At 47.3% G+C, this 15971-nt stretch overlaps 1 protein-coding gene across 1 annotated transcript in view; it reads left to right on the top strand.

The window, feature by feature from the left end:
• The window catches only part of LOC139262795 (leucine-rich repeat-containing protein 74A), a 117474-nt gene that overhangs the window by 93001 nt on the left and 8502 nt on the right, over positions 1 to 15971 (top strand). The window contains exons 10-13 of the mRNA XM_070877947.1: positions 4675 to 4770; positions 6992 to 7135; positions 12166 to 12270; positions 14387 to 14472. Coding sequence (XP_070734048.1) covers positions 4675 to 4770; positions 6992 to 7135; positions 12166 to 12270; positions 14387 to 14472 — 431 coding nt within the window. The remainder of the gene's footprint in view (positions 1 to 4674; positions 4771 to 6991; positions 7136 to 12165; positions 12271 to 14386; positions 14473 to 15971) is intronic.

Genomic DNA, 15971 nt, shown 5'->3' with positions numbered 1-15971 from the left:
TGTTCAAATTGTTGAGCGCACATGAGAGATTGACTCACTCCCGTATCCAGCTCCATGTTGACAGATATCCCGTTGAGTAGGACCCTCATCATTATAGGAGGCGTCCTGTTGTAGGAGCAGTGGCCATTGATCGTGTTGACCCGCTGTACATCGGTGTCCCGGGTACTGTCCCCACCATCTTCTGGTCCGCTTTCCGACCCATCCGATTCGTATACCAGCCGAGCTGCCATTTTTTTGCACATGGGGGCCAAATGCCCTGTATATTCACAGTTCCTGCAAACAGCCTGCTGAAATCAACATCCCCTTGACGAGTGCCCACCCCCACACTTCTAGCACAGACCGGTTCCATTGTTCAAAGTGTTCCCAAAGAATGAGCTGCGTCTGGCTGATCTCTCTTGAGCTTCTCTCAGTTTGTAGTTGATTGCGCGCATTGTGGGTTGATGAGGTGTGAACAGTCGTTCCTGTGGCCCTTGATGGCTTCTGGCGCCACTGCCTGCTGTCGAGAGCCTGTTCTCCCGGTTTTGTCTGTGTGTGGGGGTAGCAGCTTGCTTAGTGCTGTAAACTTCTTGTTCCGATATTTCGTTAGTTGTCGTACCTGCATTGTAAATCAACCTTGTTTCTTCTTCCCCTACCAAGAATGTCTGTGCAACCAGTGCTTCTGCCTCTAAGGTCAGGTTCTTGGTCTCTATGAGCTTTCGGAATATGCCTGCATGGCCTATTCCTTCAATGAAAAAGTCTCTCAGCATTTCTCTCCTCAGTTCATCGGAGAACTCACATAAACTAGCCAACCTCCGAAGTTCCGGCACGAAGTCGGGTATGCTCTGGCCCACACACCGTCTGTAGTTGTAGAACCTGTGTCTGGCCATGTGTAGGCTACTCGCTGGCTTCAGGTGGTCTCTTAGCAGTGTGCTCAATTCTTCAAACGACTTGCTTGCTGGTTTCTCGGGTGCCAGCAGATCCTTCATTAAAGCGTATGTTTTCGAGTCATAGCTGGTCAAGAGATGGGCTCTTCTCTTGTCTGCCTTATCATCACCTAACCAGTCTTTGGTTACAAAGCTTTGCTGGAGCCTTTCTACAAAGTCCTCCCAATTGTCTCCCGCATTGTACTTTTCATCTGATCTGTTGTTCGCCATTCGGTGGATTCTGTAATCCCGTAACTCGTCGCCACTGTAAAGTCCTGTCCCCTCAGTACAGATTCACACAAGGCAGGTAGTGAAGTCAAGGTCACTCTGGACCTGCACCTTTTATTTCACAGCTCTGGAATGCTGCACTTGCCTGAGACCTGTCCTTATATACCTGTCTCTTGCAAGTGCACCCCTGATGGTAAGGTATGCTGGTGGTTATAGGTCATATCTTATTACAGTCATGTATAGCATGTTAGGATACAGTTATATATAATAATGTAAGATACATGACAAGATTAAAGAGGATGTCTGAGTTAGAGCCCTTCTATCAGTGTGTCTCAAGTGCCTTACATAGTTTAGTACATGTTACTGTATGAGAGTTTTCACAGTTCGAGGTAACTTCCAGTCGCTGCGTGGACTTGCTGTGGCAATGCTTGAAATCGGGGGCCAGGACCTTGCATTCAGAGGTCCATATTCCAGACGCACATGAAGACTGAGGAGTTAAAAGCAAAGAAGTCCTGCTACAACTGTACAGGATATTGGTGAGGCCACACCTGGAGTACTGCGTACAGTTTTGGTCTTCTTATTTAAGGAAGGATATACTTGCTTTGGAGGCAGTTCAGAGAAGGTCACGAGGTTGATTCCTGAGATGAAGGGGTTGTCATACGAAGAAAGGTTGACCAGGTTGGGCCTATACTCTTTGGAGTTTAGAAGAATGAGAGATGATCTTATCGAAACATATAAGATTCTGAGCGGCTTGACAAGTTAGATGCTGAGAGGCTGTTTCCCCTCATGGGAGAATCTAGAACTAGGGGGCATAGTTTCAGAATAAGGGGTCGCCCATTTAAAACGGAGATAAAGAGGAATTTCTGCTCTCAAAGGGTCGTGAATCTTTGAAATTCTCTATCCCCGAGAGATGTGGAAGCTGGGTCATTGAATATATTCAAGGCTGAGATAGACAGATTCTTGAACTACAGGGGAGCCAAGGGGCACAGGCAGGAAAGTGGAGTTGAGGCCAAGATCAGATCAGCCATGATCTTATTGAATGATGGAGCAAGCTCGAGGGGCCATATGGCCTACTTCTGTTCCTATTTCTTATGTTCTTATGCTCTAATAAAGGGATAGTAGAAATGTTGAATTCTCTTCCCCTAAAAGGGTCTAGATGCTGGGGTTCAATTGGAGCTTTGAAGACTGGGATAGATAGATTTTTGTTCGGTAAGGGTATCAAGGGATATGGAGCAAAGGCATGTCGATGGAGTTGAGGTACAGATCAGCCATTATCTAATTGAATGTCAGAACAGGCCCGAGGGGCTGAATGGCCTCCTCCTGTTCCTAAAAAATTGAACCAAAAATTGTAAATAAATTCTACATGATATTGGCCCAGAAATCGCGGGCGGAGGCCTCCCGCGGGCAGATGCCTCCAACCTGGAAAACGTCTACAAATCTACCTGGTGGTCCTGGCGAAGTGTGGGATTCTGTTGGGGGGGCCTTCTCTTCCCGCACTGCGAAGCACGCTCCTGTATTCCTGGTTCCCACGTGCGACTGCTCAGCCAATCAGGTACAGTATTCCACAGCTTTCTCATTAATAGCAATGAGAGCTCCGTATCTATGAGGTCTCATTGCTATTAATGAGAATAAAAAACCAAACACACTAAACACCATAACAAAAAATAAAAAACACACCTCACATAATTAAAATGAATTGAAATTAAAGTTAATAAATGCCTTAGAAAAAATTATATTTTTCCAATTCTTTTTAAAGTTTTGTAATTAAGGTTAAAAATAAACTTATCCTAGTGGGCAGGGTTTTAACAATAAAATGTATTTTTTTAATTTAATTTAATTATATTTTTGTATGTTTTAAAACTCTTACGCCTGTAAAAGTAGGCTATGCGCCTGAGTTTTGCAGACATTTGCTGGGCAAGATATGGGTAAATCCCGCAATCTTGTCCGTGCAAATGTCCTCGCTCCCGATATGCGTTGGATCTGTCCAGCTCCAGCTCCAGCTCGGCAGATCGGAGAAGCCGGTTTTCAGCGCATGCGCATTGTGCGCTGAAAACCAGCTTTTGCGATGCTTCCTGGGTCCGTACACGCTCCGTACGGACCCGGGGAGGCCGGGATTTCCAGGCCGATAATTGTAAGATACTTTGAGTTTCAGTGTCAATTTGCTTACAAGTATAGATAGTGTACACTGAGACGCACATGAAACTTGCATATACACTAAAAATAAGTGTTCCACAGGGATCGGCGCGGGGACCACTGTCATTCACTATTTATATCAATGATTTGGATTCGGGAATCAGAAGTACAATATCAAAATTTGCGGATGACACCAAATTGGAGGGTTATAGTGAATACTGAAGTGGACTCTGACAAAATACAAGAAGGTGTTAGTGAACTTGCAGAATGGGCAATGTGTAAATGGCAAATGAACTTTAATATAGACAAGTGTGAGATGGTGCAATTTGGTCGGAGAAATAGGAGGCGACCCACTCCTTGGAAAATAAGAGTCAAAATGGAATCGAGGCGAAAAGGGATCTGGGGGTTCAGCTACACAAATCATTAAAAGTTGTAATGCTTGTTGACAAAGCCACGAAAGTGCAAACAAAGCACCAGAGTTCATTTCTATAGAATTCAAAAGCAGAAAAAGTTGTGTTGAACCTGTATAGAACATTGGTTAGACTGCACTTGGAGTACTGTGAACAATTCTGGTTAAATTGCTGTGTCAGCTGTGCTTTAGTGGGTAGCGCACTGGCCTCTTAGTCTACAAGGTTGTGGGGTTGAGTCTCACTTCAAAACTTGAGCATTAAAAAAATCTAGGTTGACACTCCAGTTCAGTGCTGAGGGAGCACTGCACTGTCGGAGGTGCTGTCTTTTGGATGAGACATTAAACCGAGGCCCCGTCTGCTCTCTCAAATGGACGTAAAAATCTCATGACACTATTTTGAAGAAGAGCAGGGGAGTTATCCCCAGTGTCCTGGCCAATATCTATCCCTCAATCAACATAACAAAGAAACAGATTATCTGGTCATCATCACATTGCTCTTTGTTGGAGCTTGCTGTGCACAAATTGGTTGCTGCGTTTTCTAAATTACAACAGTGACTACACTCCAAAAGTACTTCATTGGCTGTAAAGCGCTTTGAGATGTCCTGTGGCCGTGAAAGGTGCTATATAAATCCAAGCCTTTCTTTCTATATTATAAAAAGCATATAGAGGCACTGGAGAAAGTGCAAAAAAGATTTACAAGGATGATACCAGAACTGAGAGGGTCAAACTATTGGGAATAACTAAAAAGGCTGGGGCTCTTTTCTCTAGAAACAAAGACTGAAAGGTGACCTGATAGGTGGTCTTTTAAATTATGAAGGGGTGTGATATGGTAGACATAGAGAAGATGTGAGGGAATCCAAAACTATATATAATAGCAATAAATTCTGAAAGGGAATTACTGCCTCTGACACCCACCTTGTTTGTGACCATGTGTGTGCACGAGCCTGAGAGGCCAGCGGTCATTTTGGCCGCCCTCTGATTGACGCTTCTTTCCTGCTTCAGCTGTCCAACAATCCTATAACAGTGGCGGGTGCCCTTTATCTTTTAGAGGTCATGAAGAAGAATGATAAAACAAGCTTGGAAAAGATCAGCATTAAGGTGAGTCTCACCCTTCATTTGCATGATTTGTGACAGTATTGAATTGATAATAGCAGGAGTGACCGAGCGTGTATGGAATACGATTCACGTACTGTGGGGGTGGATTATTCCTCATCAAGCCCCTGCCACATTGGATCTCCTGGCCACAGCGAATACATGAAAGTCAGGCAAGGGGAGAGTGCACGGCCGAAAGGGAACTTTGCCCGATTTTCCATGGAAGGTAACTGTTATATATGTAATAACTCAATAGACTGAATATTGTAAACTAACACAGGTACAAACCTGGCTCTGCTTTATTAGGGCTCAAAGTGATTACATTACATGATGGCTTGCCTTTTATACCTTGGCCGCATACACGTGTGTACAGACCAATGACTTCCGACAGTGGTGCCACCTGGTGGCTAGTAATTCCAAGCATACATACATGACAGTAACAACACTGCAGAAGGCAAATAAGCAGTCATCATAGGCAGTCCCTCCAAATCGAGGAAAACTTGCTTCCACTCCAAAAGTGAGTCCTCAGGTGACTGTACAGTCCAATACAGGAATTACAGTCTCTGTCACAGGTGGGACAGACAGTGGTTGAAGGAAAGGGTGGGTGGGACTGATTTGTCGCATGCTCCTTCCGCTGCCTGCACTTGATTTCTGCATGCTCTCGGCGACGAGACTCGAGGTGCTCAGCGCCCTCCCGGATGCTCTTCCTCCACTTAGGGTGGTCTTTGGGCCAGGGACTCCCAGGTGTCGGTGGGGTTGTTGCACTTTATCAGGGAGGCTTTGAGGGTGTCCTTGAAACATTTCCTCTGCCCACCTAGGGCTCGTTTGCCACGTAGGAGTTCCGAGTAGAGCGCTTGCTTTGGGAGTCTTGTGTCCGGCATGCAGATGATGTGGCCCGCCCAACGGAGCTGTAAAATAAGCAGTGAGGATTAGCTGTAGACTTATGAAACAAAAAGGAGAGTGATCTTAGGGGTATTGGTGCAGTGTATGACAGCAATGAGGAAAAACTAATCAGATCGTGGAGTGTATAGTGAGAGATAGTCCACAACCTGCTGAGTACAATTCTGCTCACCAGCCAGGATAACCAGACATTTCAGGCACTTTTTTAAAAATTCGTTCACGGGATGCGAGCATCGCCGGCAAGGCCGGCATTTATTGCCCATCCCTAACTGCCTTTGAGAAGGTGGTGGTGAGCCGCCTTCTTGAAACACTGCAGTAAACTTCTTTGTAGCAGTTTGTTACAACTGATTGGCTTGCTAGGCCATTTCAGAGGGCAGTTAAGCGTCAACCACATTCCTGTGATTCGGGAGTCGCTGGAGAAATACCACCAACGATGTCTCCGCAAGACCCTACAAATCTCCTGGGAGGACAGACGCACCAATGTTAGCGTCCTCGACCAGGCCAACATCCCCAGCATTGAAGCACTGACCACACTTGATCAGCTCCGCTGGGCAGGCCACATTGTTCGTATAACAGACAAGAGACTCCCAAAGCAAGCGCTCTACTCGAACTCCTTCACGGCAAACGAGCCAAAGGTGGGCAAAGGAAACGTTACATGGGCCACCCTCAAAGTCTTCTTGATAAAGTGCAACATCCCCACTGACACCTGGGAGTCCCTGGCCAAAGACCGCCCTCAGTGGTGGAAGTGCATCTGGGAGGGCGCTGAGCACCTCGAGTCTCATCGCCGAGAGCATGCAGAAATCAAGCGCAGGCAGCGGAAGGAGCGTGTGGCAAACCAGTCCCACCCACCCCTTCCCTCAACGACTATCTGTCCCAGCTGTGACAGGGACTGTACTTCTCGTATTGGACTGTTCAGACACCTAAGGATTCATTTGTAGAGTGGAAGCAAGTCTTCCGCGATTCTGAGGGACTGCCTATGATGGTGATAGGCTCAGACCAGGGAAGGACGGCAGATTTCCTACCCTAAAGTACACTAGTGAACCAGATGGGTTTTTACGACAATCCGGTAGTTTCATGGTCACAATTACTGACACTAACTTTTTATCCCAGATATATTTAATTAACTGAATTTAAATTCCCCAGCTGCCATGGTCTCACGTCTCTGGCCTCTGGAGTACTAGTCCACTGTCAGGACGCGACCACTGAATTTTTTGGTTGTCGACGCAAACCATTTTCTGGCCCCAAATTTAGCCACCGTCCGACATTAACGCCTTAAGAAACCTTCGACCGAATTTCCAGTCCATTTAATGCATTTTCTTGTTTGCAGAATGTTCTGGTGAATGAAAGCTTCATGGAGCAGCTGAACAGCATTATTCATGATCGTCCAGCGTTTCAGATTGAAACTAGAGGAGTTGGAGGATTCATTGTCGGGAGTCGACAACGTCAAATTGATCCAATGAAAGTGATCCAGGTAAGAAAAGCCTATGAAGGTAAACCCTTATTAAAGTAGGTCCTGCCTATTGAGTTTAAAAAAAGATTTGCATATATATATTATATATATATATATATATATAGCAACTTTAACATTCTCAGGATGTGCCAAAGTGCTTCACGACCAACAAGTTACTTTTGAAGTGTACTCGCTGTTGTTTTTGTGGGCCAATATGGCAGCCAATCTGCACACAGCACACTGCAAGGAGCATCATCCTACGCAGTCCCTCGGAATCGAGGAAGACTTGCTTCCACTCTTAAAATGAGTCCTTAGGTGGCTGAACAGTCCAATACGAGAGCCACAGTCCCGATCACAGGTAGGACAGATAGTCGTTGAGGGTATGGATGGGTGGGACTGGTTTGACACACGCACTTTCCGCTGCCTGCGCTTGATTTCTGCATGCTCTCGGCAACGAGACTCGAGGTGCTCAGCGCCCTCCCGGATGCACTTCCTCCACTTAGGGTGGTCTTTGGCCAGGGACTCCCAGGTGTCAGTGGCGATGTTGCACTGTATCAGGGAGGCTTTGAGGCTGTTAATCTGTTATGGTGGTGCTGGTTGAGGGATGAATGCTGGCCAGTATATTGGGCGAATCCCCTGCTTTTCTTCAAAACAAGTGCCATCGGATCTTGAGCACCCACAGAGATAGACAGATGGAGCTTTGGTTTAAAGCCTCATCTGAAGGAGGACACCTCCAACCACGAAGCGTTCTCGCCACACTGCACTGGAGCGTCAGCCTGGAGTGAGGCTTGAAGCTTCCAATCTTCTAACTCATGACTGAGCCAAGCTGACATTATCAATGAACCATTTGGCTCTAGGCCATATACCAACAACTTGCTTTTATACAGTGCCTTTAACATAGTACAACGTCGCAAGGCGCTTCACAGAGGCATTATCAAACAAAAAGTTTACACCGACCCACACAAGGAGCAACTTTCCCTGTACGTGTGACTGCGCAGCTCTCTGCCAGCCCGAGACCAGCTTTTTCAAGGTTAAATTTCGCACGTACGCATCCAAAAAAAATGAGGGGAACATCGGTAAGGAGATATTAGGACACACGACCAAAAGCTTGGACAAAGAGGTAGGGGTGCTAACGGGAGGTGCAAATGCCCCAAATGTTTCCTGTCTTAAAGGAGGAGAGGGGCAGAGAAGTTTAGGGAGAGAATTCCAGAACTTGGGGCCCAGGCAGCTGAAAGCACGGCCACCAATGGTGGAGCGGTTAAAATCAGGGATGTTCGAGAGGCCAGAATTGGATGGGATTGATTTTGATGGGATGGAAACCCATCAGTTTATGCCACCTTTCTTAGTATCGTCTGCAAATTCGAACACCCAGGCCTTTGGCCCTAAATCCAAATCATTGATGCATCAACTCTCTCTTGACCCCATTCTCACCAAACAACTGCTCACCCGACATTCCTTCCTGGCCCAATGCTAAATGTTCCTTCTCCTCAGGTAATGTTCCCTTTCAACAGCAATAATTTGCATTTATAGAGCACCTCTGACATAGTAAAACACCCCGAGGCGCTTCACAGAAGCATTAGCAAACAAAATATGAGGCCAAGCTACGTAAGGACTTGTTCGCCAAAGCTTGGTCAAAGGGGTATAAGGAGCATCTTAAAGAAGGAGACAGAGCCAGAGATGTTCAGGGAGGGATCCCGGAGCCTTTTTTAATGTATTCATTCCTGGGATGTGGGCGTCGTTGGCAAGGCTGACATTTATTACCCATCCCTAATTGCCCCTTGAGAAGGTGATGGTGAGCCGCCTTCTTGAACCGCTGCAGTCCGTGTGGTGAAGGTACTCCCACAGTGACTTTGTCGTTACAGTTTGGTACAACTGAGTGGCTTGTTCGGCCATTTCAGAGGGCAGTTAAGAGACAAACCACATGGCTGTGGGTCTGGAGACACATATAGGCCAGACCGGGTAAGGAAGGCTATAATGCATTTGCTTCATCGGTTCTTTGCTTAAAAATTCATAGTAACACCTTGCTATTAGGAACTAGTTGGTTTATTAGCAAAGGTTTAACAATCACACTACACATTACCAATTCATCCACCGGGCTCACAACCTTATGCCTCATTGTGGATCCCTGAACCCAACTGGCCGGGTTTTATTGAGTCTTGTGAACATCACATGACTGGCTAAGTCACTCACAACTCAACAGCTCTACAAACCTTACATACACTCACAGGTACATACATTATACAGCTTCCCCCTTTTTTTTAGAAGCAAGCTATTTATACAATATTTCAAAAGATTACTTATCATGATTGCAATTTTACAAATTCGACTGCTCAGCCTGAGTATCTTGTTGTCAGCTTTTAGATTCTTCTTGCTCAGGCCTCCATTTCTTTGCAGTTGGCTGGCTATGCCCATTTTCTATACAGTCTGTATTCTTATTTGACTCTGAAGACTGTCTTGGGCCTGTAGCCCAGGATTCCTGACCTCGATCTTCCTGTGTCCTCTTGAGTTTCCTTGGAAACCTTACATCCGTCCTAGTGTTAGCTTTCTTCTGAAGATCTTGATATTCCCAGTTATAGATATCCTGTATTTCCTCGTTGATTTTCTCAACTGAACCCTAACTCCACCTCCCCCCTCGGAAGATACAGAGTCTCTGCGAGATTGTCCCATATCCGCAGAACCGGCTTCAGTCGGCTGCATCTGAGTTGTTGGGTATATGGACGTTGGTGTCCGTTGAAGTACTTGGACCTGCCAACTCACTTTGATCATTGTTCAAGTGGTACCAAAGGTGCATCGCTTGCTGGAAACATTTGATCCACATGGACCTTCCTGATGTATTTGTACGGGCAGGCCATAGCATGCAAAAATGTCCTGCAACTCATCAAATGTTCGCTCTATAGTTGTAGATGACCCCTTATGCCGTACCTCCAGCCATTTCGAATAGTTATCGATTAGAACCAGAAAATTGTCGCTGCCCCTCTCGCATAAATTCTGTGGAATGGTGTCGTTGGCCAAGTCCATGTTTGCAGTGGCGTTTTAGCTGGCATGGTCCTGCAGTTTTGATGGATGGTACTTACTTACTAATACCTCTCAGTCTTTATCCAACCCAGGCCAATAAACATAAATTCGGGCCATCGCTTTCATGCCCACGATGCCAGTATGCTCACCGTAAAGTTCCGGCAAGACTTTGGCTCGTAGTACACTGGGACTGACTACTCTCAGGCCCTATTTTAGACATCCCTGCTCATAAGGTAATTCATGCTGATGATGATAAAAGGGCTTTATCCCCTTGTCTGATCTTCAGACCACCCTCACAGTGTGTGCTCATAGGCCTGCTATAACGTGGCATCTTTCTGTGTGCTCTGCAATAACAGAGGCGGTGACTGGAAAATCCTCATCAACGACAGCTAGAGTGAAGATTGACTGTTCGCGGCCAATTTCAGAATCTTCATGGAGCAACCTTGAAAGGACATCCGCCATTGCATTCCCTTTCGACGTGCGATACTTGATTTTGTAATCGTACTGAGACAATAAAATTGTCCATCTTTGCATCCTGGAAGCAGCCACAGATGGAACTGCCACCTTTGAGCCTAGGTTAGCTAGTAATAGTTTGTGATTGGTTACTTGCGTGAATTGGCATCCCAAAAGAAACTGTGGGGCGTTAATGGGTCAGCATGGAGCGGTGAAGGGTCACCGCGCATGGCGGTGATGTCATCACCAGTTGCGCAGCAGCCTGGGACGCTAACTGCCATGGTAGCTTCGCCAGAACTTCCCAGGAAATTTCCCGGGAGGCGATAGTGCCGCCCCCTCCCCCCTCCCCCGCCCCTTCCCCCGGGCGAAAAGTCTCCTTTGCCCCGTTTGTGGCCTCCGGAGGCATTACCGGGGCAATAAAAAGGGGCAATTTTGCCCCCTTTCAATCTTTTACATTAATTCACTCATTTACCTTGTTGGTTTGAGTTTGCATCTCTCCAGCAACTTCAAGGGAAGATGCACCAATATGGTGTTGTACTTACCTGCCTGTATAGGGCCTGAGTCTGATTTCACCAGGAGTGGCCGGGTATGGGAGGGGTGTTAGAATTGGCGCTAGCTCTCCAAGGGCTGGGAGTGGGGGGTGGGGAAATCATTATATTCTGACTCCTGCTGGAAGGTGTGGGTGAATGGATATCAGGGGAGCATAGAATTGGGCTTTGTGCTGTTGCCTTCCATAATCAAACTTGACATCCAGACCCTGAAATGCTGCAAGGGTTCGACCAGTTGCACGGCGTAACTCTGGTGGGAGATTGGCAGAAACTCCGGGAAATGATGGCTGTATTCAGCCTCCAGCGCCGCTCCCCGGATTCCTACTGTAATGAATTTGCCCCATCGGTTTTTTGCTCAAGAATTCATAGCAACCCATTGCTCTTAAGAACTAGTTGGTTTATTAGCAAAGGTTTAACAATCACACTGCACATTACCAGTTCATCCATCAGGATCACAACTACCTGCCTCATCGTGGATCCCCCGAACCCAACTGGCTGGGGTTTTATTGAGTCTTGTGAACATCACGTGACTGGCTAAGCCACTCCCGACTCAACAGCTCCACACACCTATGAGCATACTCACAGGTGCATACATTACACCTGCCGGAGTTACAGCAGGAGATTGGTGGTACCAAACTCTTTCCCCTGCCCCCCACCTCCCCCCCCCCACTTCCCCAGCCACTCCAGCAGATTTTCGGAGGCTCAGAAACGAAGAAATTACTCTTGGGACTGCACCCACACAGCAAAGTGTCAACACCGTCAGGAGAGGAGGCAAGAAAAACAGAAAGGAAAAGAAAGACTTTCATTTATATAGCGCCTTTCACGACCTCAGGACGTCCGAAGGTGCTTTACAGCCAATGAAGTACTTTTGGAGTGTAGTCACTGTTGTAATATGGGAAACGCGGCAGCCAGTTTGCACACAGACAGCTCACACAAACAGCAATGTGATAATGACCAGATCATCTGTTTTAGTGATATGTATGAAATGAATATTTTAACATTGTCCTTGTCTGCTGTGCAATTGTTTTCGAACAGGATTACCTTGATAAGCGCAAACTCCGACTCTCCGATTTCTTCCGAAACATGGACAAAGCTAGAAATATGAGCGTGCCCGTCTCCGACTTCAGGAAAGTTTTGCAGGTTTGGGGAGAGACTCACATAAATACGCTTCTGAAAATGTACACATCTCAACAAAAAAATTGTATTTAAAATGAAAGTTTGGACAGCCAGCAGTGTAGAATCCGAGGGATGAGAATTTATAATTCAGGCATGCGCCATGTACTGAGGTGTTGGCGCATGCCTGAATTATAAACATAACTAAAAGCGGCAACCTCAAAATTAGAGCTGGGTCATCCATGGGTGATGGCAAGAAGCATTTCTTCACACAAAGGCCAGTGGAAATGTGGAAAACTCTCCCCAGAAAGCTGTTGAGGCTGGGGGTCAATTGAAAAATTCAAAACTGAGATGGATAGGTTTTTATTAGGTAAGGGTATTACATAACCTAGGCCAGTAGATGGAGTTAAGAGACAGATCAGCCATGATATAATTGAATGACGGAACGGGCTCGAGGAGCTGAATTGCAGGTAGTGGTGTTTCCATGCGCCTGCTGTCCATGTTCATCTAGGTGGTAGAGGTCGCGGGTTTGGGAGGTGCTGCCGAAGAAGCCTTGGCGAGTTGATGCAGTGCATCTTGTAGCCGGTGGTGGAGGGAGTGAATGTTGAAGGTGGTGGATGGGGTGCCAATCAAGCGGCTGCTTTGTCCTGGATGGTGTCGAGCTTCTTGAGTGTTGTTGGAGCTGCACTCATCCAGGCAAGTGGAGAGTATCCCAAAGCATGAAAATCACCCACCCCCCATGTCTTAGTACCACCACCATCCCAAGCACTGCCTCATTTTAATCTCTGCTCCGGTCCGTGGCCCAGAAACGAGTGCAGGCCAGTTTCGAAGGGCCAAGTGGGTCCGAGGAGCACGGGAAATTGGTCCCCGGGCCTCATCTACATAATCACAGCGAGCTGCCACCACATTTCGCGCGGGGGGAGGAGTAGAGGGGACTTGGTGTGAGTTATGTTATGGGCTGCAGAGTTTTGGATGAGCTCAAGTTTATGGAGGGTGGAAGATGGGAGGCCGGCTAAGAGACCATTGGAATAGTTGAGTCTGGAGGTGAGAAAAGCATGGACAAACATTTCAGCAGAAGATGGGCTGAGGTAGGGGTGGAGACTGCAAATAATTGCTCACACCATCATAGGCAGTCCCTCGAACAAGGATGACTTGCTTCCACACCAAAAGGGATGAGTTCGCAGATGTTTCAATGAAGGACCCGATATTCCAGTCCTGAACTCCAGGGGTGGAAGATGCCTGTGCGTGGATTTTTTTTAAATGTGCGGTGACCGTTGCACATCTGCTCGTCAGGGCTAGGCCTTTGTCCAGTGGCAAGGGTTAACCAGGACGACTGGATACCTGCTCTGCTGCACGGACCTAGTGCGCACACATATCACAGTGTGGGCTGGGCCGTGCTGCCCCTGGGCCCTCGGCTCTTCTGGGCCCCGTACCCTCATTTGCCGCACCTTTGCCACAATCTCTCGCCGCTCCTCTGCCACAAACATTCGCCGCACCTCTGCCACGATCTCTCGCCGCTCCTCCGCCACGATCTCTCACCGCACCTCTGCATCAAACATTCGCCGCACCTCCACCACGATCTCTCACCGCACCTCTGCATCAAACATTCGCCGCACCTCCACCACGATCTCTCACCGCACCTCTGCATCAAACATTCACCGCACCTCCACCACGATCACTCGCCCAATCTCAGCCACGATCCCTCACCGCTCCTCCGCCCCGATCATTTGCCACATTTCTGCCTCGGTCTCTCGCTGCTTCTCCGCTTCAATTATTCACCGCACATCCGCCACGATCTTTCCTGGCTCATCTGCCCTGACCTTCCCGCTCCTCTGCTGTACCTGGGCCCCGCCGATGTTCCTGCCCACGGTCCAAACGGCGACTTGGGTTTTGATGACGTCACCCAGTCGCCCACCTCGAAGTCGTCACACCCTTGGAGCGGCTCGCGCTGGAAGTTGTAGTGGCCGCGCTCCAGCTCTTTTATCCTCCCGACCTGCGGTCAGGGTGGCCACATAAAAGCCAACACAGACTGGTTGTGCTGCATATCCTGTTTCCGTGTTGGCTCTACCATAGAAACATATTGATAACGACAGAGTCTGTCTCAGTGCCTCTCATTACTCTGTTCTCGATCTTACTCCATCAGCAACTCAACATCCCACTGGATCTGGTTCAGGTTGAGGACCTAATCAACAAACTTGACACAGACAATACCGGAGCCATTGACTACAGGTAGGGAATTGTAGGATGAAGTATCATTGTTGAGGGAACCCGTTTGGGAGGGTCTTCCTTTCCAACAGCAGTGATTGCACTGGAGAGGGTACAAAGGAGGTTTATGAGGATGTTGCCGGGAGTGGAGAATCTTAGCTATAAGGACAGATTGGATAGGCTGGGTTTGTTTCTCTTGGAACAGAGGAGGTTGAGGGGAGACCTGATTGAGGTGTATAAAATGATGAGGGCCCTAGATATAGTGGATAGAAAGGGCCTATTTCCCTTATCAGAGTGGTCAACAACCAGGGGGCATAAATTTAAAGTAGAAGGTTTAGAGGAGATTTGAGGTGAAATTTCTTCACCCAGAGGGTGGTGGGGGTCTGGAACTCACTGCCTGAAAGGGTGGTAGAGGCAGAAACCCTCACCACATTTAAAAAGTACTTGGATGTGCATTTGAAGTGTCGTAACTTGCAGGGTTACGGACCTAGAGCCGGAAAGTGGGATTAGGCTGGATAGCCTCTTGTTGACCGCACGGACACGATGGGCCGAAATGGCCTCCTTCTGTGCTGTAAATTCTGATGATTCTATGATCACATTGGAGGTCAGGGACACACTGCTGGAGTGAGCGATGAAATGGCAGGTGACAGGTGTCTACCCTCACTGCATGGCAACACCTTCATCGTTCTTCTCTTAAAAATCAACAACAGTTCAATTTATAACATTTCTTTCATTCCTTTGATGGGTTTTTTTTGCCGCGTGAATATTCAGATACGTGTGATACCAGGTCCTGCTTGCAATTGTATAGGGTATTGGTGAGGCCGCATCTGGAGTACTGCGTACAGTTTTGGTCACCTTACTTAAGGAAGGATATACTAGCTTTGGAGGGGGTACAGAGACGATTCACTAGGCTGATTCCGGAGATGAGGGGGTTACCTTATGATGATAGATTGAGTAGACTGGGTCTTTACTCGTTGGAGTTCAGAAGGATGAGGGGTGATCTTATAGAAACATTTAAGATAATGAAAGGGATAGACAAGATAGAGTCAGAGAGGTTGTTTCCACTGGTCGGGGAGATTAGAACTAGGGGGCACAGCCTCAAAATACGGGAGACCAATTTAAAACCGAGTTGAGAAGGAATTTCTTCTCCCAGAGGGTTGTGAATCTGTGGAATTCTCTGCCCAAGGAAGCAGTTGAGGCTAGCTCATTGAATGTATTCAAGTCACAGATGGATAGATTTTTAACCAATAAGGGAATTAAGGGTTACGGGGAGCGGGCGGGTAAGTGGAGCTGAGTCCGCAGCCAGATCAGCCATGATCTTGTTGAATGGCGGAGCAGGCTCGAGGGGCTAGATGGCCTACTCCTGTTCCTAATTCTTATGTTCTTATGTTCTTATAAGCCGCTCCACAGCAGAAACTAACCTTTTTCCCAACTAGCTTGTCAGTCTTACTCAGAGAGGATTGCCTGTTGTCGGAGACGGAACTGCTCTCTTTTAAAAAATTCATTCTGGAGATGTGGGCCTC

This window comes from Pristiophorus japonicus, chromosome 4 (assembly GCF_044704955.1).
Source record: "Pristiophorus japonicus isolate sPriJap1 chromosome 4, sPriJap1.hap1, whole genome shotgun sequence".
Classification (NCBI taxonomy): Eukaryota; Metazoa; Chordata; class Chondrichthyes; family Pristiophoridae; genus Pristiophorus; species Pristiophorus japonicus.
Note: the sequence above shows the minus strand (reverse complement) of the source record. Positions and strands in the feature narration are given on the sequence as shown.